This window comes from Melospiza melodia, chromosome 5, assembly GCF_035770615.1.
Source record: "Melospiza melodia melodia isolate bMelMel2 chromosome 5, bMelMel2.pri, whole genome shotgun sequence".
NCBI classification, from domain to species: domain Eukaryota; kingdom Metazoa; phylum Chordata; class Aves; order Passeriformes; family Passerellidae; genus Melospiza; species Melospiza melodia.
Window position 1 is genome coordinate 89,922,771 of NC_086198.1, and position 23,938 is coordinate 89,946,708.

At 50.3% G+C, this 23,938-nt stretch overlaps 1 protein-coding gene across 2 annotated transcripts in view; it reads left to right on the plus strand.

Annotated features, from left to right (window-relative positions):
• SFXN5 (sideroflexin 5) overlaps positions 1–23,938 on the plus strand; it is a 108,216-nt gene that overhangs the window by 46,339 nt on the left and 37,939 nt on the right. For both annotated transcript variants that reach the window (XM_063157776.1, XM_063157777.1), the window contains 4 exons: positions 2,086–2,139; positions 4,507–4,563; positions 6,940–7,005; positions 19,652–19,742. In XM_063157776.1, coding sequence (XP_063013846.1) covers positions 2,086–2,139; positions 4,507–4,563; positions 6,940–7,005; positions 19,652–19,742 — 268 coding nt within the window. The remainder of the gene's footprint in view (positions 1–2,085; positions 2,140–4,506; positions 4,564–6,939; positions 7,006–19,651; positions 19,743–23,938) is intronic.

Here is a 23,938-nt window from a genome sequence, read left to right on the forward strand (position 1 = left end):
ATTTTTCCCCGCCGGAATTTTCCCCCGGCGCTCAGCCCCAGCCTCTGCCTGGCCCTGCTCCTTCCCCAGCCTCTTCCTCCCCCTGGTTTGGGAGGCACCAGGGGCTCGGCGTTGGGTTTGGGGTTAGGGTGGGCTTCGTTTGGGGCCGCGTTAATTAATGCCGAGCTCCGCGTGGGGGGAACGGAGCCGTAAATTAGTGGGAGCTGGCTCGGGGCCAGGGAACAAAGTCCCTGCAACTCCACGAGAGTGGGAGGAAAAGCTGGAGGAGGAGGAGGAGAAGGGAGAGGGGATGGGAAGGGAGCGAGGCCGCCCAAGCCCCGGCCCCTTTTGTTCAGTGCCGTTTGAGACGTTCCCTCCATCCCTGGGGATGGCCCCAGCTCACCCCTGGGAGGACAGGACTCCATCCCTTCCCAGATTCCTGGGAATGAGCTGGGAGGACAGAACTCCATCCCATCCCTTCCCAGATTCCTGGGAATGAGCTGGGAGGACAGAACTCCATTCCATCCCTTCCCAGATTCCTGGGAATGAGCTGGGAGGGCAGAATTCCATCCCATCCCTTCCCAGATTCCTGGGAATGAGCTGGGAGAACAGGACTCCATCCCATCCCTTCCCAGATTCCTGGGAATGAGCTGGGAGAACAGGACTCCATCCCATCCCTTCCCAAATTCCTGGGAATGAGCCGGGAGGAGGCTCTGGGGAAGGTCTGAGGGTGGGGATGAGCTCCCAGCATTTGGAGTGAATGGATGGGGTTAAAGAGTTGCTCAACCTTTGAATTCCATGGGGTTTTGCAGGCAGGAAACACCTCCAGAAATGTGGGGAGCTCAGGGCACAGGGAGGGAGGCAGGGATGGCAGGGCTGTCTTATCTGGCTGGGAATTCTTTGTCCTGGCTGTGTTTGTGGGGCTGGTCCTTGGGGTCCCCTTGTCTGCATCCTTTTTCTCTTCTTCAGCTTCTTGTGGCCTAAACCAGGAAAAAATGGCCCTAAAGCAGGAAATGTGGTCCTAAAGCAGGAAATGTGGCCTTAAAACAAGAAAAAAAATGCCCTAAAGCAGGAAAAATTACCCTAAAACAGGAAAAAATTGCCCTAAAACAGGAAAAAGTGGCCCTAAAACAAGAAAAATGGCTCTATAGCAGGAAAAATGTCCCTAAAGCAGGAAAGATGGTCCTAAGAAAAGAAAAACTGCCTTAGAGCAGGAAAATGGCCCTAAAAACTGTCTGAAAGCAGGAAAAATGACCCTAAAACAAGAAAAAAACTGCTTTAAACCAGGAAGGCTGGCCCTGAGGCAGGTATTTGGTGTGTCAGGGATGGGATTTGCAGAGCTGTGTCCCCGTGGTGCTGTCAGAAAGGGGCCAAGGATACCCCAGGCCCAGGACACACCTGTGTGGCCTCAGGTGCTGCCATAGGAGTGACCTTGCAGAGCCTCTGGTGCCCCAGTGCAGGCCCCAGCAGGGAACATCTGGCCAGATGTGCTGGGCTGGGCTGCCCCAAGCCTTGGGGGGACAGTGAAACACCAAAAAGGATGAATTAATTAAAATAAATCTGATTTAAATAAACCCCAGGCTCCCAAAAAGGAGTAAAGTGCTCCCAGGTGGTTCTGCTGCCCTCAGATTCCAGTGGGATTTTTTTCCTGGTGCCCCAAAGAGGGAATGTGCCAAAGGAAAATGAGAATCCCCTGTTTACTACCAGTAGTGACAGCTTTGAACTCTTGCCTCCATACAGAGTTTGTGTTTCCCTCCAGAAACACCTGGATTAGGGAATTCTTTGGGTTTTCATGGAGTCTTTGGGCACTGCCAGCTGCCAGGGGGTTTTCAGGGTGTATCACAAGCAGGTGATTATTAATTATGATAATTAAAGGTGCAGAGCTCTCAGGGGCTCAGTGACATCAGCCAGTTCCACCCCTGGAAAACAGAGAGACAGGAGGCTGATAATGACTGGGATGACAAAAATAACAGGAATGAAATAGAGCCAGAAATGAGGATAATTTATTCAAGTCCCTGGAAATCAGCTTGGCTGTTTGCATGCCTGGAGAAGCACGGAGAGCAAAGCAGGGATGCTTTAATAATGAGAGAATCTCTCCTCTTGCAGGTTGTTGGTCTCCTCCTGCCCAACCAGACTCTGGCCTCCACTGTGTTTTGGCAGGTGAGGCTCCTTGGGAAGGGTGGGAGTGTGGGAAGGTGTCATGGTTTGAAAAGCCAGGTGTCTGTAAAGAAGGCAGGAGCCTCCCTTGAAATGGAAAATGTAAATCCCTTTCCTACGAATTATTATAGTTTTGAAATTAAAGGGCTCTCAGGGAAAGGTATGGGAGCAGGAATAACAGTTCTTTACTAGGAGAAAATTAAAAATACAAATGTAATAGTACAAAACAAATTACTGCCAGAGTGAGACCATGCCCTGGCCCCCTGTGTGCCAGGGTGGTGTCCCAGCCCCATCCCATGGGGGCTCAGCCCTCCTGCAGTGCCAGCTGTGGCTCTGCTGCAGCAGGGATCCTGCACAAGGGGGGAGTTTTCCTCTGCAGCTCCAGGGCTGCTGGAGATGGGCCTGGGCTCCCTCTGGCAATGCAGGGCAGCAGAAAGCTGCTCCTCTGGCAATGCAGGGGGAAAAGGCTGCTGGGGTGTCCCAAAGCTCAGATTGGATCCAGGTAGGAATGCTTGGCTCCTCCCCTGGGCGGAGCATCTCCCCATGGGATGGTGGAATTGGATCAGCCCTGCAGGGACACTCACTGGCCATGGACAGCAGATAATTAATAATTAACGGCCCACAAACAGCAGAGATCTCCTGGAGGGAGGATTGGCTGTGGAAGAGATGAAGAGAACTGCCCCATGAGCAGCAGATACCTGCCCCAGCTCTGACAGGTGGCAGTAGAATACACACTTATCTTACATCCCAGGAAAGGAGGGAAGAGCTGGGTTCTGCCCAGATGACAGCCTGCCGCTGTGGCTGTCCCTCCTGGCCGTGCTGTAGGGACAGGATGTGCCTGGATCCATTCAGGGAAAGGCCTGCCAGGGGCTGGAAACAAATTTGGGCTCCCCTTTTCATCCCACACCTTCCTGTGCCATGGCAAGGAAGAGGCAGAGCAGGCCAGAAGTAAAAATCAGATTTTGGAGCCATTTTGTCTGGGTGTAAATGGCACATCCATGGAGGGGTTGGCCCTAAACTTACCCATCTGCCTTTGGGAGGATGAGGAGCTGGGATTTTCCTTGGGGAAGGATGTTGGAAGGGCTGGGGATGATGGGAGGCCCTGTTGCAGGGAATTTTGGGAATAGGTGTGCATGGCAAAGCCCAGGACTCCTGCACTGAGTCTGCTACAGGAACTCTGGGGGAAAACAATCTATGTGTAGGGAGGTGCTGGTGTGATTTCCTGTTCACATTCTGGGAATTGAGAGTAAGGGGAGGAAGCAGGCACGGGAAGGAGAGCTCCATAGTAAACACACCACGAGTGTGATTCCGTCGCCAGCTGAAACCAAGGAACGAGTTATTTTCAGCCTCCTTTCTGTGGCAAATGTCTTTTTATTGTCTGCACTGAGAGTGGGGATGGAGCTGTGCAGTCAGGAAGGCTCAGAGCAGAGTGGGATCTGCCGGGAGCACAGCAGTACAGCCCTGCCACGAGTTTGGGGTCTGGTGCATTTGGCTGGGAGCTGTCCCACAGGAGGAGTGGCTGGGGACATCCTGAGCCACACAGGGCTTTGAAGGCCACTCACCTGCCCTGTTTAGGGACCTCTGGGATGGAATCCCAGGCTGGTTTGGGTGGGAAGGGACAGTAAATCCCATCCCATTCCACCCTAGGTGGGCAGGGACACCTCCCACCATCCCAGGGTGTTCCAAGCCCTGTCCAGCCTGGCCTTGGACACTTCCAGGGATTCAGGGGCAGCCCCAAGTTCTCTGTTCCTGCCGGTTTAATGCCATGTGTGTCCATAAACTGGGCCATCTGCTCATCTCCTGCTCCTCAGAAGCCTCCTGTGACCCTCTGGGAGCCTGTGGAGCTCAGGAAGGGCCTGCTGGAATGGCACTGCTGCATCCTGACTGCAGATGGGTTTGGCCAGGACACCAGGAGGAATTTCTTCATGTTAAAGGAGATTGGGTATTGGAAGGAGCTGCCCAGGGAGGTTTGGAGTCCCTATTCCTGGAGATGTCCAAGGAAGGCCTGGACATGGCATTAAGAGCTCTGGGCTGGGGACAAGGGGGAAATAGGCACAGCCTGGGCTCGGTGACCTTGCAGGGATTTTCCGGCCTCAATGATCCTGGGATTTTGTGACATTAAAACCCAACAGCAGCGGGGGAGATGGGGCCAGGAGATGAGTTGTCCATCCAGGGAAGCAGAGCTGCCCTCGGGGCACTGGACACCTTGGAATTCCCATTCCTCCATTTGAAGGGCATCAAATCACACCTAGACCCTGCAGCAGCGAGGTGCTGAGCTGGGAGCAGTCCAAGGGCAGATGATTTCCCTCAGAACTCCCAGAAGGTCAGATTTTGTTGGGTTTGTGCTGATTCTGTCTCTCTGTCCCGCAGTGGTTGAACCAGAGCCACAACGCGTGTGTGAACTATGCAAACCGCAACGCAAGCAAGGTGAGCCAGCTGTCACTGTGAGGTGACAAACACCCCTAGTTCCCAACTTTGGGGTGAGGGTGGCCGTGACAAACCTCCCTGGACCCTGATTCCAGCATCAGGGTGACTGACAAACCTCCCTGGTTCCTGATTTCAGAGTGAGGGTGGCCATGACAAACCTCTCTGGGCCCTGACTCCAGGGCAGTCAGAGTGGCTGTGACAAACCTCTCTGGTTCCTCACTCCAGACAGTAAGGGTGGCTGACAAACCTCTCTGGCTCCTGATTTCAGGGCAATGAGGGTGACCATGACAAACCTCTCTGGTTCCTGACTTCATGGTGAGGGTGGCTGTGACAAACTTCTCTGATTCCTGACTCCAGAGCAGTGAGGATGATCATGACAAACCTCTCTGGGCCCTGACTTTGGGGTGAGGGTGGCTGACAAACCTCCCTAGTTCCTGACTCCAGGGCAGTGAGGGTGGCCATGACAAAACTCCCTGGGTTCTGATTTCATGATGAGGGTGGCCATAACAAACCTCTCTGGGGCCTGATTCCAGGGACTGAGGGTGACCGTGACAAACCTCCCTCGTCTTTGACTTCAGGGACTGAAGGTGGCCATGACAAACCTCTCTGGTTCCTGATTTCATGGTGAAGGTGGCTGACAAACCTCTCTGGTTCCTGACTCCAGGGACTGAGGGTGGTGAAAATGAAAAGGAGCAGGTTCAATGGAGTTGCCCCAAAAGAACTTTAATAATGGAGTGAAAAACAACAATTGTGGAGAAGTCGAGCACAGTAGGAGGGGCAGGATCCAAAGACCTGAGACAAAGGGGAAGCAACAATATATACACTTGGGGGTGGAACATTCTGGAACTATAACCATATAGGGGAAACAAGTAACCAATAGGGGAGCAGAACTTAGTGTAACATATAGGGGATACATAACAGGGCCTAGCCAATAGGGGAGCAGGACTTGGACACCTTAGCATAACACCAAAGGCTTATGGGGGAACTCTCAAGTTCACCCTAAGTTAAACAAATGATTCCCTAGGCTTGAAACTCACGCCTGGTTCTTTTGGGGTAAAATTTGAGTCACAGCTGTGCCAATTCCTACACACAGCCATGAGGCAGCTGTGGGCCTGCCCCAGGGCATTCCCACATGGAAACACCAATCCTGCCTTTTCCCTGGCCATGAAACCTTTGGGGTGCCCATGAAACCTCTGGGGTGCCCACTGGGGGATTTCTGGACTGGCCACTGTCCCGTGTTTAAACTCTGTAACCAGCACAAGGATCTGGGAATCACTGCAGGCACAGAAATGAGGCTCAAGACCTCGGAGCTGAACCAGTCCATGGTCTCAACTGGTCTGTAATGGTTTAACTGGGATCTGAAAAAGCACAGAGCAGAACAGTGCCTGGGTTGGGGGAGCAGGAGGAAGCTCCATGATCCCATCTCCCAGGGGTTTTGTCCATGCTGGTGGCAGTGGGAAGTGCTGGGGCTGTCCCTGGGAAATGCTGGAGCTGTCCCTGCTCCATCCTTGGTGATGCTGTCCCTGCTCCATCCTTGGTGATGCTGTCCTTGCTCCATCCTTGGTGGGGCTGTCCCTGCTCCATCCTTGGTGATGCTGTCCCTGCTCCATCCTTGGTGGGGCTGTCCCTGCTCCATCCCTGGTGGGGCTGTCCCTGCTCCATCCTTGGTGATGCTGTCCCTGCTCCATCCTTGGTGATGCTGTCCTTGCTCCATCCTTGGTGGAGCTGTCCCTGCTCCATCCTTGGTGAAGCTGTCCCTGCTCCATCCTTGGTGATGCTGTCCCTGCTCTATCCTTGGTGGAGCTGTCCCTGCTCCATCCTTGGTGGAGCTGTCCCTGCTCCATCCTTGGTGAAGCTGTCCCTGCTCCATCCTTGGTGGGGCTCTCCCTGGAAAGTGCTGGGGCTCTTCCTGCTCCCTTCCTTCTCCTCAGCCTCCATTCATCCTGTGTTGGGATGTGGGAAGCTGAGCTGGAATCCATCCAGCTCACTGAGAGAACATTTCACAGATGAAATATTGACTGTGGCGAGTTTGGGGTTCAGCACTCCAGGGTAGAAATGCTAATTTGGTACCATTTGCTGAATTTCACTCACATCCTTCCTTTGAGCTGCTATTATTATAATTTTCTGATGCCAATTAATTTTCCATTCCCTGTGACCTTGCTCAGGAGGCCACCATTTCCTCGCTTTTGCCTCTTGGGATGACAGCCCATGTGTCACAGAACAATATGACAAAATTAAACCTGTCTCTGCTCTGAAACAAATACACCAAAACCAAAACAAACAAACAAAAAAAAAAAAAAAAAGGAAAAAAAAGGGTTGAATATTAATAACCAGAAGTTTGTTTATTGAAAATATGTTTTGTTTTTCTTTCCAAAGCCTTCTCCGACATCCAAGTTCATCCAGGGCTACTTGGGAGCTGTCATAAGTGCTGTCTCAATAGCAGTGGGTAACTCTTTATATCTCTGGATTTCATGACTAAGGAGCTGCTTGGGAGATGTTTTTTGGATTGTTGAGCATGTTGATGTCTTTTAATTGACTTAACTCTGTTTTGATAACCAGCAAATGCTGTCACCTGGGGTGTGGCTGGCCCTGCATGCCCGAGCTTTGCAGCAGAACCAGAATCCAGCCCCTCCTGCACTGTGCCTTGGCTGCTCTGTGAACTCCCACTCTCCCTCGTGCGTTAATTGGTGGGGAATTCATTAACCAGGCTAATTTAGAGACCTCGAGGCTGCAGGGCGCTGGGTGGCAGGAGAGGAGAGGCAGAGTTCTGGAATGTTCCACTGAGGATGGAATTACATCTTCCCCTGTAGATGTGTTCCAAGCTGGAGCTGGAGTTCAGGTCACGGTGTGGAACCCTGGAATGGTTTGGGTGGGAAGGGACCTCAAATCCCACCCAGTGCCACCCCTGCCATGGCAGGGACACCTCCCACTGTCCCAGGTGGATCCAGCTTGGCCTTGGCCACTGCCATGGATCCAGGGGCAGCCACAGCAAATCTGGGAATTCCAGCCCAGCCCCTGCCCACCCTCCCAGCCAGCAATTCCTTGCCAAGATCCCAGCCCAATCTGCCTTTCCCAGTAGGAGCCATTCCCTGGCTCCTGTCCCTGCAGGCCTTGTCCCCAGTCCCTCTGCAGCTCTCCTGGAGCCTCTTTAGGGACATTTAGATTTTCCTGGAATTTTTGCTTCTCTGGGTGAACATTCCCAGCTCTCCCAGCCTGGCTCCAGCCCTGGAGCAGCTCTGGGGCCTCCTCTGCAGTTCTGTGTGAAATAATCACACAGATTATAAAGCTCCTGTGAGAGAAGCTTTTAACATTCTTAAAATCAAGCTCTTGTGGCTTTTAATACATTCCCAGGAGCACAGGTTGACATCAGGAGCAGGATCAGCTCTTCCCAAAGGGGCAGGAACAGTTTTGAGGAGCAACTTGGGAAAGTTATTCCTTACACTGGGGTTTCAAATATGCCCAAAACTGGATGGTTGTACTTTTCCTTTGGAGCATTACAGATCCCACAGCAGTTGGTATTTTCCCCTCTGGCCATGACATTTCCCCATTTTTTCAGGTCACAGAGAATTTGCTCCTTGTGCAGCTGCCCGACCATTTTCCAAAGGGTGTGGAGTTGTTGAAGTGCCTTGAGGTTTTGAGGGAAAACTCCATTTTATTGGGTACCCTTGTGCAGGATGGTTTGCCATGTCTCAGTCTGTGTGCTGGGCACTGCTGCTCCTGTCCCCTGTGCTGTCCCTTCCTGCTCACAACCCAGCCTGGCTCACCTGAGCTCAAAACCTAGCCTGGCTGACCTGAGCTCCCAGCCTGGCTCACCTGGGCTCCTGGACTGGCTCACTTGAGCTCAAAACCCAGCCTGGCTCACCTGGACTCACACTCTGGCCCTCCTGAGCTCCCACCTCTTCACCCAGGAGATGTGCTCACTTTTCCAGCTCAACTTTAACCCTAATCCCCATCCTAACAACCTCAATGCTTTGGTTTTCCATCCACAGCTTCCAGGGGAAGCATGGGATGGTTTCCCTGAGCTCCTCAGTGCTTAGGCCAGCATTTTTGTCACCTTGTGAGTCCCTGAGGTGACAGTCTCCAGCTGGACGTGCTGCTGCCCCTCACACCCCAGCACGCTGTGGTGCTGCTGATCCCGTGGTTTTGGCATTAATGCTCCTCTCCCTCTTGGAACAGGGGCAGATTAGAGGGGCAGGACACACGGACAAGGATCTTGGCAGAGCTTTGTCCCCCGAGCAGCTGGGAGGCTTTGGTAAGGACCCCGTGGGTGTGGAGGTGTCCGTGCTGCAGGGCTGTGCAGGGCTTGGGGAACTGGAATCCCTTGGGCTGCTCAGAGCCTGCAGGGCAGCTCCAGAGGGCAGAAGGGACCTTGGGGTGCTCTGGGAATCACCCCTGTGCAAAGAGGTGTGAGAAGCTCTGTGAGATGTGCAAGGAATAAATTGGGGAGTTTCAGCCTGGTGCAAGCAGAGATCTCCCTGCATGGGGGAGCTGCTGCCTCCTGGGCAGTGCCACCCTGTCCCCCAGGCTGGCATCTCACCAGGATGCTCTGGGTGTGTGGAACAGTGCTGGCTGTGAGCTGGGGTGCTCAAGGGGTCAAAACAGTGCCACAGGGACAGGCAGGAGCTTTCTGTGGGGCTGTGGATGGTCCAGGGTGGAGAAGGGCAAAAACCTTCTGGGGTTCTCCTTCCTGATGTTTGGGAGGTTTTCTTCCACATGGACCATGAAGGGCAAAAACCTTCTGGGGTTCTCCTTCCTGATGTTTGGGAGGTTTTCTTCCATATGGAGCAGGAAGGGCAAAAACCTTCAGGGGTTCTTCTCCTTCCTGACATTTGGGAGGTTTTCTTCCACATGGAGCAGGAAGGGCAAAAACCTTCAGGGATTCTTCTATCCTGATGTTGGAAGGAGATTTTCTTCCACGTGAAATATGAAGGGCAGCGGCCTTTAGAGGTTCTCCTTCCAGATGTTGGGAGCTTTTCCTCCATGTGGAGCAAAAACCTTCATGTGGAGCAAAAACCATGAAGGGCAAAAACCTTCACAGCTTCTTCTCTTTCCTGATGTTGGAAGGAGCTTTTCCTCCACATGAAATATGAAGGGCAAAAACCTTTAGAGGTTCTTCTGTCCTGATGTTGGAAGGAGGTTTTCCTCCACATGGACTATGAAGGGCAGTAGCCTTTAGAGGTAATTCTCCTTTTGGATGTTGGGATGTTTTTCTCCACATGAAGCATGAGGGGCAAAAACCTTCAGGGGTTCTTCTTCTATCCTGATGTTGGAAGGAGCTTCTCCTCCGCATGAAATGTGAAGGGTAGCAACCTTTAGAGGTTCTTCTTTTGGATGCTGGAATATTTTTCCCCACGTGGAGCATGAAGGGCAAAAACATTCAGGGATTTTTCTTCTATCATGATGTTGGAATGAGCTTTTCCTCCACGTGGAGCATGAAGGGCAAAAATCTTGGGTTGTTCTCCTTCCTGATGCTTGGGAGGTTTTCTTCCACTTGGAGCTGAAGGGCAAAAACCTTCAGGGGTTCTTCTCCCTCATGTTGGGATGTTTTTCTCCACGTGGAGCAGGAAGGGCAAAAACCTTCAGGGGTTCTTCTTCCTGATGTTGGAAGGAGATTTTCTTCCACATGAAATATGAAGGGCAGCAGCTTTTAGAGGTTCTCCTTCCAGATGTTGGGAGCTTTTCCTCCACCTGAACCATGAATGGCAGCAGCCTCTAGTGGTTCTTCTCCTTCCGTATGTTGGAAGCTTTTCCTCCATGTAGAGCTGAAGGGTAAAAACCTTCAGAAGTTCTTCTTCTATCCTGATGTTGGAATGAGCTTTTCCTCCACATGGACCATGGAGAACAGCAGCCTTTAGAGGTTCTTCTCCTTTTGGATATTGGGATGTTTTCTTCCACATGGAGAATGAAAGGCAAAAACCTTCAGGGGTTCTTCTGTCCTGATGTTGGAAGCTTTTCCTCCACGTGGAGCGTGAAGGGCAAAAACCTTCTTGGGTTCTTCTCCTTCCTGATGTTGGAAGGAAGTTTTTCTCCATGTGAAATATGAAGGGCAGCAGCCTTTAGAGGTTCTTCTCCTTCTGGATGTTGGGATGTTTTTCTCCCTGTGGAGCAGGAAGGGCAAAAACCTTTAGGGGTTCTTCTCCTTCCTGATGTTGGAAGGATGTTTTCTTCCATGTGGAGCAGGAAGGGTAAAAAAACCTTCAGGGGTTCTTCTATCATGATGTTGGAGGGAGGTTTTCCCTCACATGAACCATGAAGGGCAGCAGCCTTTAGTGGTTCTTCTCCTTCTGTATGTTGGAAGCTTTTCCTCCTTGGGAAACCTGAAGGGCAAAAACCTTCAGGGGTTCTTCTATCGTGATGTTGGGAGGAGGTTTTCCTCCATGTGAAACATGAAGGGTAGCAGCTTTTAAAGATTCTTCTCCTCTCTGATGTTGGAAGAAAACCTTCCCAGCAGAGCAGGGATGGCACAGGGGGTGTGCAGTGAGGTTTCTGTGTCCCCACAGACATCCCAGCTGGAAACACTCCTGAAGTTGTGGAATGCTGAAACCCCTCACAGCTGCCAGCAGCCTGGAGAAAGCCCTGCCCAGCAGGGAAGCTCTGGGATGTGGGCTCAGTCACTGGGGGGAGACCCTTCCCTGTGTGCAGGTGGAAAAGGGCCTGGAGAAGCCCAGAGAGGACAGAGCAGTGAATTTGTGGCTGTGCCTCACCCTCTGTCCTCACAGCAGGGACAGCCTCACAGCCTTGCTCCATCAGGGCTGAGTGAGCAGATTTTGGCCTCATTGTCCTGCAGTTAAATGGGAAACCTTTGCAAATATCCTGATTTTCTTCCCTTTTTAGAGACAGGAATTGCTACGACCACAGCTCCTGATTTCCAGCCCTACAGGGTGAATTTGGGTAGGAATCAATTCTTTTACTCCACCTTTTTCTCCCCATATTTCCTTTTCTCTCCAACTACTCCCATCCCAACCCAAGTCAGAGCACAGAGCCGTGCCAGGTCCAGGATTTCATCCCTTCTCCTGTGCACGACTCAGGTGAAGGAACCACTTGAAATAAGGCTGGGGAAGGTGTTTGGGTTGGAACAGATCCCAAGTCCCAACTCCCATCCCACCCCTGCCATGGGCAGGGACACCTCCCACTGTCCCAGGTGCTCCAAGTCCCAATGTCCAACCTGGCCTGGGACATCCCATAGATCCAGGGGCAGCCACAGCTGCTCTGGGAATTCCATCCTCTAACATCTCCGTTTCTCTTTCTATTATTGTAATTTATTTTTATCCCACTTTCCCCCAACCAGCCTCTTTCCTGCCTTTTCTTTTGCTCCCTCATTTTATTCTGTTCTGAAGAGTGATAATGTAATTTTTTCCCCAAACAATTGAGTGGATTCCTGGGATCAGGCTCCAATTCCTGATATCTGGCTGCTGTTCATGCTGGTGGTGCATGAAGTGCAATTAACACCAGCTGGTTTTCCTAAACAAGGCAAACAAAGGCAGGGAGAAGTAAAAAGACTTGAGAGAGACCAAATGTATTTGAAATGTTTGGAATTTTTTATTCCCCCAGTATTCCAGTGCCAAGAGCTGCACAGATCAGGGGGGCTGTGATGAGACAGAAACTCTTTCCAGCTGACACACACACTCTTACTCTGCTATTTTTCACGCTTTTAGGAGATTAAAAAAGCTGCATTAAGCCGATTTTATTGGCAACAATTGCTTTTTGGATATTATAATTTTATATAGATAATAATTATTTATAACAACTTTATTATTTCTATGTAGAAGTAGGTTTCTTCTGCCCAGGGAAATTGGGCAATCCCTGGAAGTGTCCAAGGGCAGCTTGCAGCACCCTGGCCCAGTGGGAGGTGAGGGGTGCATGAGAGGGGATTTAAGGCCCTTCCAACCCAACCCATTCCAGGATTTTTTGATTCCTAATTCCAGATCCCAGCTCCATTTGCTCTGGCACTGCTGATCCCTTTTGGTGCTGGCTCAGCTCTTCAGGACTTAGATCAAACTTCTCTTTGGGTGAGAAGTGACTCTTGGGGCTGTGCTGAAAGGTCTGAATTAAATCAGCCAAGGACCATGAGCAGCCATTGCCTGTTTCCTGCATTGTCCCTGCTGCTGGGACCTTTGGATTGGTGACTGCGGAGTTGACACTTCTGGAACCCTCTGGAGTCATTTTTTGAGTCTCTCTGGACCTTCTCCTTAGAGCATCTCCCACTTTTTCTGTGGGATTGGAGCTTTCTCCACCAGCATTTCAATTTCCCTGATCCAGTTCTGCCAAGAGCAGCTCCAAATCCTGCAATCCCAATCCTTCCTTTTCCAGCAATCCCATTCCTTTCCATGCCAGCAATCCCATTTCTTCCCTTTCTATCAATCCAAATCCTTCCCTTTCCATCAATCCCATTTCTTCCCTTTCTATCAATCCAAATCCTTCCTTTTCCATCAATCCCATTTCTTCCCTTTCCATCAATCCCATTTCTTCCCTTTCCATCAATCCCATTCCTTCCCATTCCATCAATCCCATTCCTTCCCATGCCATCAATCCTATTTCTTCCCTACCGATTCCATCAATCCCATTCCATCCCTTTCCGGCAGTCCCATTCCTTCCTTTTCCATCAGTCCCACTCATTCCCATGTCAGCAATCCCATTTCTTCCCTTTCCAGCAACCCCATGCCTTCCTTACCCATTCCAGCAGTCCCATTCCTTCCCATGACAGCAATCCCATTCCTTCCCTTTCCATCAATCCAATTCCATCCCTTTCCAGCAACCCCTTTCCATCAATCCCATTCCTTACCACAGCATCAATCCCATTCCTTCCCTTTCCATCAATCCCATTCCTTCCTACATCATCTATCCCATTCCTTCCCTTTCCATCAATCCCATTCCATCCCATGTCAGCAACCCCATTTCTTCCCTTTCCAGTAATCCCATTTCTTCCCTTTCCATTACTCCCATTCCATCCCTTTTCAGCACTCCCGCTCCTTCCCGTGCCGTGGGGCTGCTCCTCCTTCCCCGCTCGTTCACGCTGACCTCTCACACACCATTTCTCGCTCTCCTCTCCAGGTGGAGGTGCCCCTGTGGATTTTTCCAATCCTCTCCTTGTTCCCGATAATTGTCTGCGAGGCTGCGCTGACAGCCTGTGAATGGGGTGTGATGTCCATAATCAGCCGGGAGAGCTGGAGCCCTCCCACCGCCTCGGCTCTGTCCTGCTCGGACAGGAGACATTCAGGGGCTGGAAAAGTCGGGAGAGGGATGGGAGGGGATGGAGCGTGGCCTGGCTCCCTCCTCCATGAGAAGGGGGAAAATCCCAGGGGATCCGAGGAGCTGGTGATCAACTTCTCTTTTAAATGAAGTTTAAGTTTGAAATGAAGCAGTGCCTGGCCCTAAAGTCTTCATCTCTCTGCTCTGAAGAGAGCACATCCCTTTCCCTGTTCATTCTCAGACCCCAAAGGGAGTGGTTGGATTTCTCAGACTGAAACTCAGCCCAGCAGTTCCTCCATGGAGCCCCGAAATCGCTGGAGCTGAGCAGTCATTCCCAAAGCCACAGCCTTGTGGGGGACAAGGACAGGGGGTTCTTTGGGAATGCTCCCAGTGTCCATCACCGTCCTGTCCCTGGAGTCAGGAGCACCTGGCACCTGCTGGGTGCTGCCAAACCCATCCCTGGGAGTGTCCCAGGCCAGGCTGGAAGGGCTTGGAGCAGCCTGGGATGGTGGAAGGTGTCCAAGGCAGGGAGCTGGAAGTAGATGATGCTTAAGGTTCCCCCTGTGACTGTCCCCTCCCAAACTCCATGTGCCTCTCTGCAGCATTTTCTCTCTCGTTCCACTGGGATGTTTCCATTTCCAGCAGGTTTGTTCTCATCCCTTCCTTTCCCTCTGTCCCAGCCCATCCCCACCACCCCAGCAGTGCTGCTGCCTCTGGACAGGATCCAGGTGCATGGAAAACTTGGTATGAGACAACTCCCTCTTGTCCTGGGCATGGCCCCTCATCCTCCTTGCTCCACCATCTCCCAAACCAAGTTTGTTGTGTTCTCAGCATGAATCCCACTTTCCTCCAGCCTTGCTCCAGGCTGCACCATTCTCTTCCCTTGAAGCATCCAGCTGTGGGGCTGCTGTGGCCATCCCTGCTGGAATTGTCTTGGGAGTGATGTCTGCTCCTTCCCTTACTCTTACTTCTCACCAAGTTCCTTCCCCACTCGGATCCTGATTGCTTTCCCTTCCCTTAGACTCTTCCATTCTGTTCTCCTTGGCTTGGGAAAGCTCCAGTTGGGAAAGAGCCCAGTTTTCCCATCTCTCTGCCTCCATCTCTTCACCTCCCAGCCCTAATGAATGAGTTTTTTCCTTCCTTCTCCTAATGCTCTTTTCTCCAGCTTGGCTGGATGGGACTCATCAGATCCAATTAGTTCTAATCCAATCTGGTGACTGGGGGATAGGGATAACCTCCTTTGGAGCCAGTCCCTCTTTCCAAGTTGACTTTCCAGGTCCTTTGAACAGCCAGCTCCAGCTGCAGTGCTCAGGGATGCCCTGGAGTTAAATCCCCTAAATCAGTGGAGATTTCTCCAGCACAGCCCATGAAGCAATGTTTGGGTGGTGTCATCTACCAGCTAATGCTCACTGGACTCCTGAGATTCCTCTATTTTATAAAAATTCCCTCCCAATATGAAGTGAAATAACTCCTCTGATGGATTTACTGCTCTAGGCTGGGTTTAAGAGGTGTAGGCTTGGTCATTGCCAATGTCAGGCATTCAAAACCATCTCTCAGGCTTCAAAAGTCTTCATAAAAAGGCAGAAAAAAGCAAGGATTTTTTTAAAATTCCCATGGTTTTATAATTGGTGTCTTGGTAGACATGAGGCCGGAACTTTGTGAGATAAGGAGAAGAAAAGGAATCAGAAACATTGGTCTCTGACAGTCTGATGGTTCTGCTTCAAAGTGCAGTGACATCACAAATGTTCTGCTGAGGGAATGTTGTTGATGCTGAAACAAAACAGGAGCTAAAGAAATGGCAGGAATTCTTGGCACTCGAGGAGGAGGAGGAGGAGGGAGGGAGGAAGGGCAGAGTGCTGCCAGAGGCACAGCAGAGCCCTGGGTGAGGTTTCTCTCCCACTGGCCCTGTTTGATCCCGGGTTAGTGTTGAGGGGTGTTAGGAAGTGCTGGTGTCACGTATTCCTGGGTCCAGCTGTGTGTCCCTGTGTCCAGCCATGTGTCCCTGTGTCCAGTCACATATCCTTGTGTCCAGCTGTGTGTCCCTGTGTCCAGTTGTGTGTCCACTCATGTCCCTAGGTCCAGCCATGTGTCTCTGTGTCCACTCATGGTGTCCAGTCACATATCCCTGTGTCCACTCATGTGTTTGTGTGTCCACTCATGTGTCCCTGTGTCCAGTCACATATCCCTGTGTCAGGTCAGCATGAATCTCTCCCTGTGTCCACTCTTGTGTCCCTGTGTCCCTGTGTCCTGCCCCATATTCCTGTGCCCACTTATGTGTCCCTGTGTCCACTCATGTGTCAGTGTGTCCAGCCATGTGTCCGTGTGTCCAGCCATGTGTCCCTGTGTCCACTCCTGTGTCCCTGTGTCCAATTCCCCCAGCTCCCTCAGCCACATCAAGGGAGTGGTCTGGAGGAGGAAACCTCAGCAAACCAGGCAATTGGAGAAAGCTGGATTTGATCTGGTCACAGTATGGACCATGTGCACCAGGCCAGGTTGGACATGGGGGCTTGGAGCACCCTGGGACAGTGGGAGGTGTCCCTGCCTTGGATGTTCTTTAAGGTCCCTTCCCACCCAAACCATCCTGGAGTTCTGTCAAACTCTGGAGCAGGCTGCCCAGAGAAGCTGAGCTGCAAAGGGACCCACAGGACAGGAGGAAGCAGCTTCAGGCTGTGCCAGGGAAGGTTTAGGTTGGATTTCAGGAAGAATTCCTTCACCAAAGGTTGTCAAGCACAGCAGCCCAGGGCAGGGCTGGTGTCCCCATCCCTGGGGAATTTCACAGCCCTGTGCATGTGGCACTTGGGGACATGGGGCAGTGGTGGCCCTGGCAGTGCTGGGGATGGCTGGACTTGATCTTGAAGGGCTTTTCCAGCCTCAGTGATTCTGTGGTTGTGCCAGCTTGGGTAGGGTGAATTCCCCCTGGTTCTGTTCCATGTTTCCATCACCAGTGCTGCAGACCCTGCTCAGTGACTGGGTGATGGTCACAATAATTAACCTGGGGTTGGTCTTTAATGATGAATTTGCCTCAAGAGCGTCCTTTGGCCAATCCCAAGTAATTAAACTCATTAACATCACCTTGATGAGCCTTTTGCTTTGGTGGCTTGAGGTTGAGCAGTTCCTGCCCTGTTTACCCTCATCCCACCTCATGACCCGTGGGAAGGAGTTCACAGATCAGCTACAGCAATTTCCAAACTGTAGAAAACAAACCCTCATTAGTTTCCTATATCCAGCCCTTGTGTTGAGGATTTGGAGATGGGATTTAATCTCCAGCAACATTTAATTTCATGTTCCCAGCAGGAGGGTTGCTGTAAGTGGGGACTGAGTTCATCACATTAAATCTGGAAATAAAATGCTTTTATTTCACTGCCCTCACAGTGGTGGCTCTCCCAGACTCAGCTTTTCTCTTTCAAAAGCTGCTGCTCTTCCACTTCATTGTCAAATCCTCCACCAAACCTCCAAGCAAGGGCTACAAACCCAACAAAATTTGTCATGGACACAGATTAACCATATCCAGAATGAATACCCAAATCCATGGGGCAGACCAGCAAAGCCAGGCTTAAAACTGGCTTCTCTTAAAGCCACACATTTTAGACAGTGTTACAGGTTATGGAGGTGTTCAGACTTTGAAAAGACTCATCCTAGCAATTGGAAAATTGAAAAAAATAAATCATGCAGTCATTTTTGAGGGGAAGGAAGTTCAAGACAAGCCCCCACTGCTGTCCAGACTAAGCAGAGTCACCATGGCTCTCTTGGACTCAGCTCTAGGGCTGTGTTTGCTAAGGACAAGAGGAAGAGTTCCTGCTTGGGATCTGGGTAAAAACCTTGGGAAAGGCTCTGGAAATATTTCCTGGGGCTGGAGAAGCAGCCCTGTGCTCATGCAGGGCTTACCCAGCAGTTGTGCTTCTCCCCCTCTTCCTCCCAAGCTCCAGCACGCCAGGATGAGCTGGGTTGTGCATGTATAATGTAGCAGCCTGCAAAATATCTTCTCCCAGGCTTCTCTTTGCTTTTAAACCCCCTCCTCCAAAAAAAAAAAAAAAAAAAAGAAAAAAAAAACCCACCCAAAAAAATTGCTTTTTTTTCTGGCAGCTTTTTGGTTTTGGCTGATTTAAAAAAAATTTTTAATCTTGCTGCATTTTGGGTTGAAAACATTTCAGCCACACATTGCTCAGGCCTTCCATTTCCAGCTGAAAATTCCCAGGTTGGGGCTGTTTGGTTTAGTTTTTGCATTTGGGTTTTTTTTGGGCGGGAGAAGAATAAGAGAAAATATTGCAAGGAAGAGCAATTTAAAGACAGAAGTCATTCCCCATGAATAGATTTAGTTAATTTTTAACTCCATGTGTGCACGAAGCCAGTTTTGATGGAAATTCTCCCCAGCTTTCAGCATTATCAATGTGAGAGTCAGGAGGCAGTGACTCCTCTATGTTTCTATGAACATCCACAACGACCCAGATCCATGAAAAACGATGGAGAGTTCTGCTTTATTCAAGGGTTGAACAAGGCAACAAAAATAAATCCATGGTTATAATAAACTTTACAGCCCAAATGTTGATGCTGCATGGGGTGGTGTAGTCCAGACCCTTGGCGAAGGAATTGATTGTGCTGGGCCACCACCACCAGTGAAATTTGGGTTTTTCCCAGCTGGGTGAGAACTGCCACTCCCAAGGATTTTGTGGTGGATGTGGAAAATGATGGTGACCTGGGCAAAAACCCAGCCAAGGGCAATTCCAGAAGGACTGGATGGTGTTGGAATGGGTTCTGGCTTATCTTCCAGCAGGGGAGGGTTTAAACCCAATGGTTGGGCTCAACCTTCGGTATAAACCAAACAACTGGGTTCAACCTTCCATATAAACCAAACAGTTGGGTTCAACTCTCCATATAAACCAAATAATTGGGTTCAATCCTTCATTTAAACCAAATAATTGGGTTCAATCCTTCATTTAAACCCTGTGGTTTGGTCCAGTCCAATAGTTGGGTTCAATGCTTTGTGTAAACCCAATAGTTTTGTCCAATCTTTACTTTAAACCCGGTAATGGGCTCAACCCTTCATTTAAACCCAATGGTTTGGTTCAATCCAGTGGCTGGGGTCAGCACTTTTGACAAACCCAGCTGTTGGGTTCAAACCTTCATTTAAACCCAATGGTTGTGTTCAGCCTTTCATATAAACCCAAGAGTTGGGTTCAAGCCTTCTTGTAAGCCCAAGGGTCGGGTTCAATCCTTCACGTAAACCAAATGTTTGGGTTCCATCCAATGGTTGGGGTCAACACTTCATACAAACCCAAGCTGGGTTCAACCCTTAATTTTAACCCAAGAGTTGGGTTCAAACCTTCATTTAAACCCAATAGTTCAACCCTTCATTTAAACCCAATGGTTTGGTTCAATCCAGTGGTTGGGTTCAGCACTTTGGATTAACCCAAACATTGGGTTCAACCCTTCTTTTAAGCCCAAAAGTTGGGTTCAATTTTTCATTTAAGCCCAAGAGTTGGGTTCCACCCTTCATTTAAATCTAAGAGTTGGGTTCAGCACTTCATTTAAGCCCAAAGACTGGGTTCAACTCTTCATTTAAATCCAAGAGTTGGGTTCCACCCTTCATTTAAACCTAAGAGTTGGGTTCAGTACTTCATTTAAACCCAAGAATTGGGTTCAACACTTCATTTAAGCCCAAAGATTGGGTTCAACTCTTCATTTAGGTCCAAAGGTTGGGTTCAACCCTTATTTTGATCTCAATAATTGGATTTAACCCTGTATTGACTAAAGGGTTGAACCCAACACAGCCAAACCCTGCAGCTGGGGGAGGTTTAGTTCTCAAACACCTTTTCATGGGGAGGGACCCCAAACTGTGCCATCTGCCCTGCTGCTGGTCATTAACTCTCTGCTCCTCTGGTTTGCTTTTCTCCATTCCAAGGTGGGCCTTAATGTTCTGATCCAGAGAGCCAACAAGTTTACCCCGGCCACTCGGCTGCTGATCCAGAGGTTTGTGCCATTCCCCGCTGTCGGTAAGGAAAAATTCCTTTTCTTTGTGTTCCAGGTGGTGGCTGCAAACCTGCAGGTGCCCAGAAGCCACTGGGATGGACACAGCTCCTCCCTTGCTGCTCATGTCCCCTCAGTGGTGGTCCCTGAGCTGGGGCAGGCAGGGATGCGACTCTGCAAAGAAGAATTTTGGCAGAAAAATGCTGCAGAGCTGCTGGTGGAGGCAGCTCCTCAGGCTTTTCAGTTGCACTTTCCACCCTGAAGCAGCTTCAGGAGTGATCAGCACTGAGTGGTCCTCGACCATTCCAACCTGAGAGCATTTGATTTGCAGGATCTGGGCTGAGCTGTGTCAAATCTTCAAATAAGCAGCAACACTGGGGTTATTTTGCAATAAAATGCAGAGAAATGGTTCTGCTCTGAATGTGCAGATTTCTGAGGAGTCCCTGGTTAAGAGCAGCCCCCAGTGTGTGCAGAACTGAGGCTGCTCCTGGCATGGTGGAGCATTTATTGGGGTTTTATTAGCCCTATGTTTGAGGGCAGGGATGCTCTGCGCTCAGCCTTTGCTGGGTCATGGTTCCAACCTCCTGCATATGCTGTTATTTTAGCCCTGAAGAAATCACCAGTGGCTTTGGGGTAATTTTTTGTGTAGCTTGTTTATTTACAAAGATGGTGCAAAATCACTAAAAAAATGGGGTTTGCTCCCTGATCCAGGTTGTTTTTTCAGCCATATAATGCCAAATTCTCCTTTCTGGTTTTTCCTTTGCTGTGCAAGTGCCACATCCTCAGAGCTCTCCTAAGCCCCTTTACCTGTCTGCTGCTCTCACTTTCTCTGGCCTTTCTGCTCCTTTATTTGCAGAGAACTGGTTTTTGTGTTCCTCCAGCCCTAAATTGCTGAATTGCTGGACATTTTTCCTCTTTTCTGCCACAAGAGCAGCTGCCTGCTCTGCCTGCAGAGCAGGGGGGACAGGGATTTTGCTCTGGGGGTTGCACTGAGCCTTTTCCTTGTACACCAGGGGTCTGTGGGCACTGTTGTTGTTTTCCTGGGACTTTTCTGGGATCTGTTTTGGGGAGATTCAGCTTTCCTTGGCGTTTTACAACCAGGAGAGCACAAGGGATGAGTTCCAGCCCCAGGAGGCAGCTCTAAGGGGTGTTTGAGTCAAAGACAGGCAGGAAATCCTTGCTGCAGGGTTGATCTGCTTTCACACCCAGGTGTTTGTGTTGGCATTGATTGAGTACCCATAATTAATTTGTTTAGCCTGTAATTAATTCCCCAGATAATGTTTTATTTGTCTGGCTTTGTTATGAGCCAGGACATCAGGGATCCTCCCACTAATTGCTGGTTTGTGTTTTGCAGACCTGGACAAACCCTTCATTAAGATATGTCTCCTAATTCCTTTTGAGCCTCCAGCCTCCAGCAGCAAGGCAGAAATTCTCTATTTCTATATGAAAAGCCAAACACTGGGGTAAAGCCCTTGCTCCAAAAACCCCACAGATGTGGTGCTCAGGGATGGGGTGGTGGATTTGGCAGTGATAGTTGGACTTGATCTTAGAGATCCTTTCCAGCCTTAATAATTCCTTGATTCTGTGAAATTAGAGAGTTTTCCCCATCCCTTCCTTGCCTCCCTCTGCACTGACCCCCAGGGCTGTGCTGGTTGGGGGCAGCTGGAACACTGGGGGGGACATCCAAGCTTCAGGGTCCCATCCCAAATTACTACAGGAGGGGCAGCTGCTGCTGGGGTGGAAGGCAGCCCAGACTCTAGCAGGGATGTCCTGAGGACTCCACAGAGCTTTGGGAAGCCAGGATGGGTGCTAGGGAAGGTCTTGGTGCCCTCAGAGAGGTCTGTGTGAAGGTTGTGTTTGCACCATCAGGGAATGCCCACTGCAGCAGCTCTGCCTGGAGGACACTTTAACACCAGTGTTGCTGGGTCAGGCCATGCCCTCACCCCCTTCCAAGGTTAATTTTCCAGCTGAAAATCTCAAATTGTAAAAAAAAAAATCCCACCCAGGACCAGGGGTTGGATCCAGGAAACCAAGGCAGGGGAGCAGCTCCTGGAGGAGCAGCCAAAGCCCTGCAGAGCCAGGGGCTGGAAAAGGGTTTGGGGTTGGGGTTGGGGCATCCTCAGGGGCTGAAGGTGTTCCCTGGAAAAGCAGGGAAGGAAGGAGGTCTTGGAGCCTGAGTCTGAGCAGGGAGGGGCTGGATCCTTGCTCAGAGGTGAGGAGGGGAAGGATTTCGGTGCCCAGGGGAATTCAAGGAACCCAATTCACCCTTTTCTTCCCCAGAACTGGGTGTAAACAGCTGGCCCCAAGGCCAGGGTGTCACTGGGGAGGGTGTGCTTTATACTGGAGATGTTAATGGCTAAAAAACCTCAGAAAACCTCAAAAATCTCATCCCAAACCTGATCTGAAGGGAATTAAAGCTCATTGAAGAGAAGGGAGAGAGAGAAAAGGTTTCTCCTCCTTGGGCTTTAGTGTGTGTGTGGTTAAAATTGTTGTGTTTAGGTGATGCCCAAAGACACATTTAGAGTGTGGAAAGCACCTTGGGATAGGAAGAATCCCTACAAACACCAGGAGTGGGGTGATGCCTTGGTGTGGAGCCCAAGCCCCGTTTCCTCAGAGTGCTTTCAGAGCCGCAGCTTTCATTACCACAATTCCTCCCCAAATCCTGCAGATGACTTTGTCTGCACAAAAATTTATTTATTTCTCTCCCCCCCTACCCAGCCTTATGCAGTGTGCTTCATACTGGAGATGTTCATGGCTAATTACCTCAGAAAACCCCAAAATTCCCATCCCAGCCCTGATCTGAAAGAAGCTAAAGCTGATGGAAAGATCCTCATTGGAGAGAAGGAGGAGGGAGGAAGGATTTCTTCTCTTGGGACTTTTTTGTGTTTGTGGTTAAAATTGTTGTGTTTAGGTGATGCCCAAAGACACATTTAGAGTGTGGAAAGCACCTTGGGATAGGAAGAATCCCTACAAACACCAAGAGTGGGGTGATGGCTTGGTGTGGAGCCCAAGCCCCTCAGAATGCTTTCAGAGCCGCAGTTTCCATTACCACAATTCCTTCCCAAATCCTGCAGATGACTTTGTCTGCACATAAATTTATTTATTTCTCCCCCCCCCCCCTCGTGCATTTGAGACATCCATGCAATCCAAGTTTAGCCATAATTAGCAGCGTTTCTGCTCTCTCAGAAAGCAGAAGGGGAGCGGCGACGTGAGCGCCTCGTCTCAGACAAACCATGCAAGCAGCTTTTGGCTTTGGGACCAGGGCAGGCAATCCAGAGCCTTGGAAAAGCATCTTGGGAGCATCAGGGCTGGCCACCCCATCCTGAGTCTGTCAGGAACTCTGTGCCAGGGCATCCCTGGCCAGAGCAGCCCTGCTGGGCTCTTTGATCTGCTCAGTTCTGATTGACAGCAAGCAGGACGGGGTGTGCGAGTGTTAAAAACGAAAAAAAAACAGGGGCTAAACTTTCTCTAAATGAAAGGCCTTGTTTTGTTTTTTCTCTGGGATTCAGGAGCTGCAGGGTTGGGAACACAGATATTTTGATAGATGGGAAGAGTGGTCTGGTCGTTGGAATATTAAAGAGAGAGACAGAGTGTGCGTGTGTGTGTGTTCCTCTCCCTCTCGAGTGGAAGGAGCATTTGTCACCACAAATCATCCTTGATTGCACAGAGCTGCCTTCAGAGAGGGCTCACCCACCCACCACCCTCAAAAAATTAGACATTTGTTATATGACATGAATTGAGATTAATTAGCGAATATTAACCCATCAAGCAGTGCAGAAACACATTTTTGGAAGGCACTGGTACTTGCAGCAACAGTGGGTTTGTCTCAGTTCTGGGTGGAAAGTTTGCAGGGAAATGTGGTGTGGGGGGTGCTGGAAAATGCCACTTGATCAGCCCAAAAGTTTTGTGGGAATGAGCAGCTTTTCCCTGGGAGAAGTTGGGAAGTGCCTGAATGAGAGGATGGGCTGCATATGGGAGGGTGGTGCTCAAGCCCAACTCTTGGTCAGACTTTAGACAGAATTTGGGGTCATCTCAAGGCCTCAAAAGCCACAGGCTGGGCAAGGAGGAGGGGTCAGATGGTGCACAGAGCTACTTTTCCCCTAAAATGTGTGAAATTATGGAATAGTTTGGGCTGGAAAGGACATAAAGACCACCTAGGTCCAAGCACAGGCAAGGACACCTTGCACTAGACCTTCCTGTAAGTCTATTTACCCTTATTGCC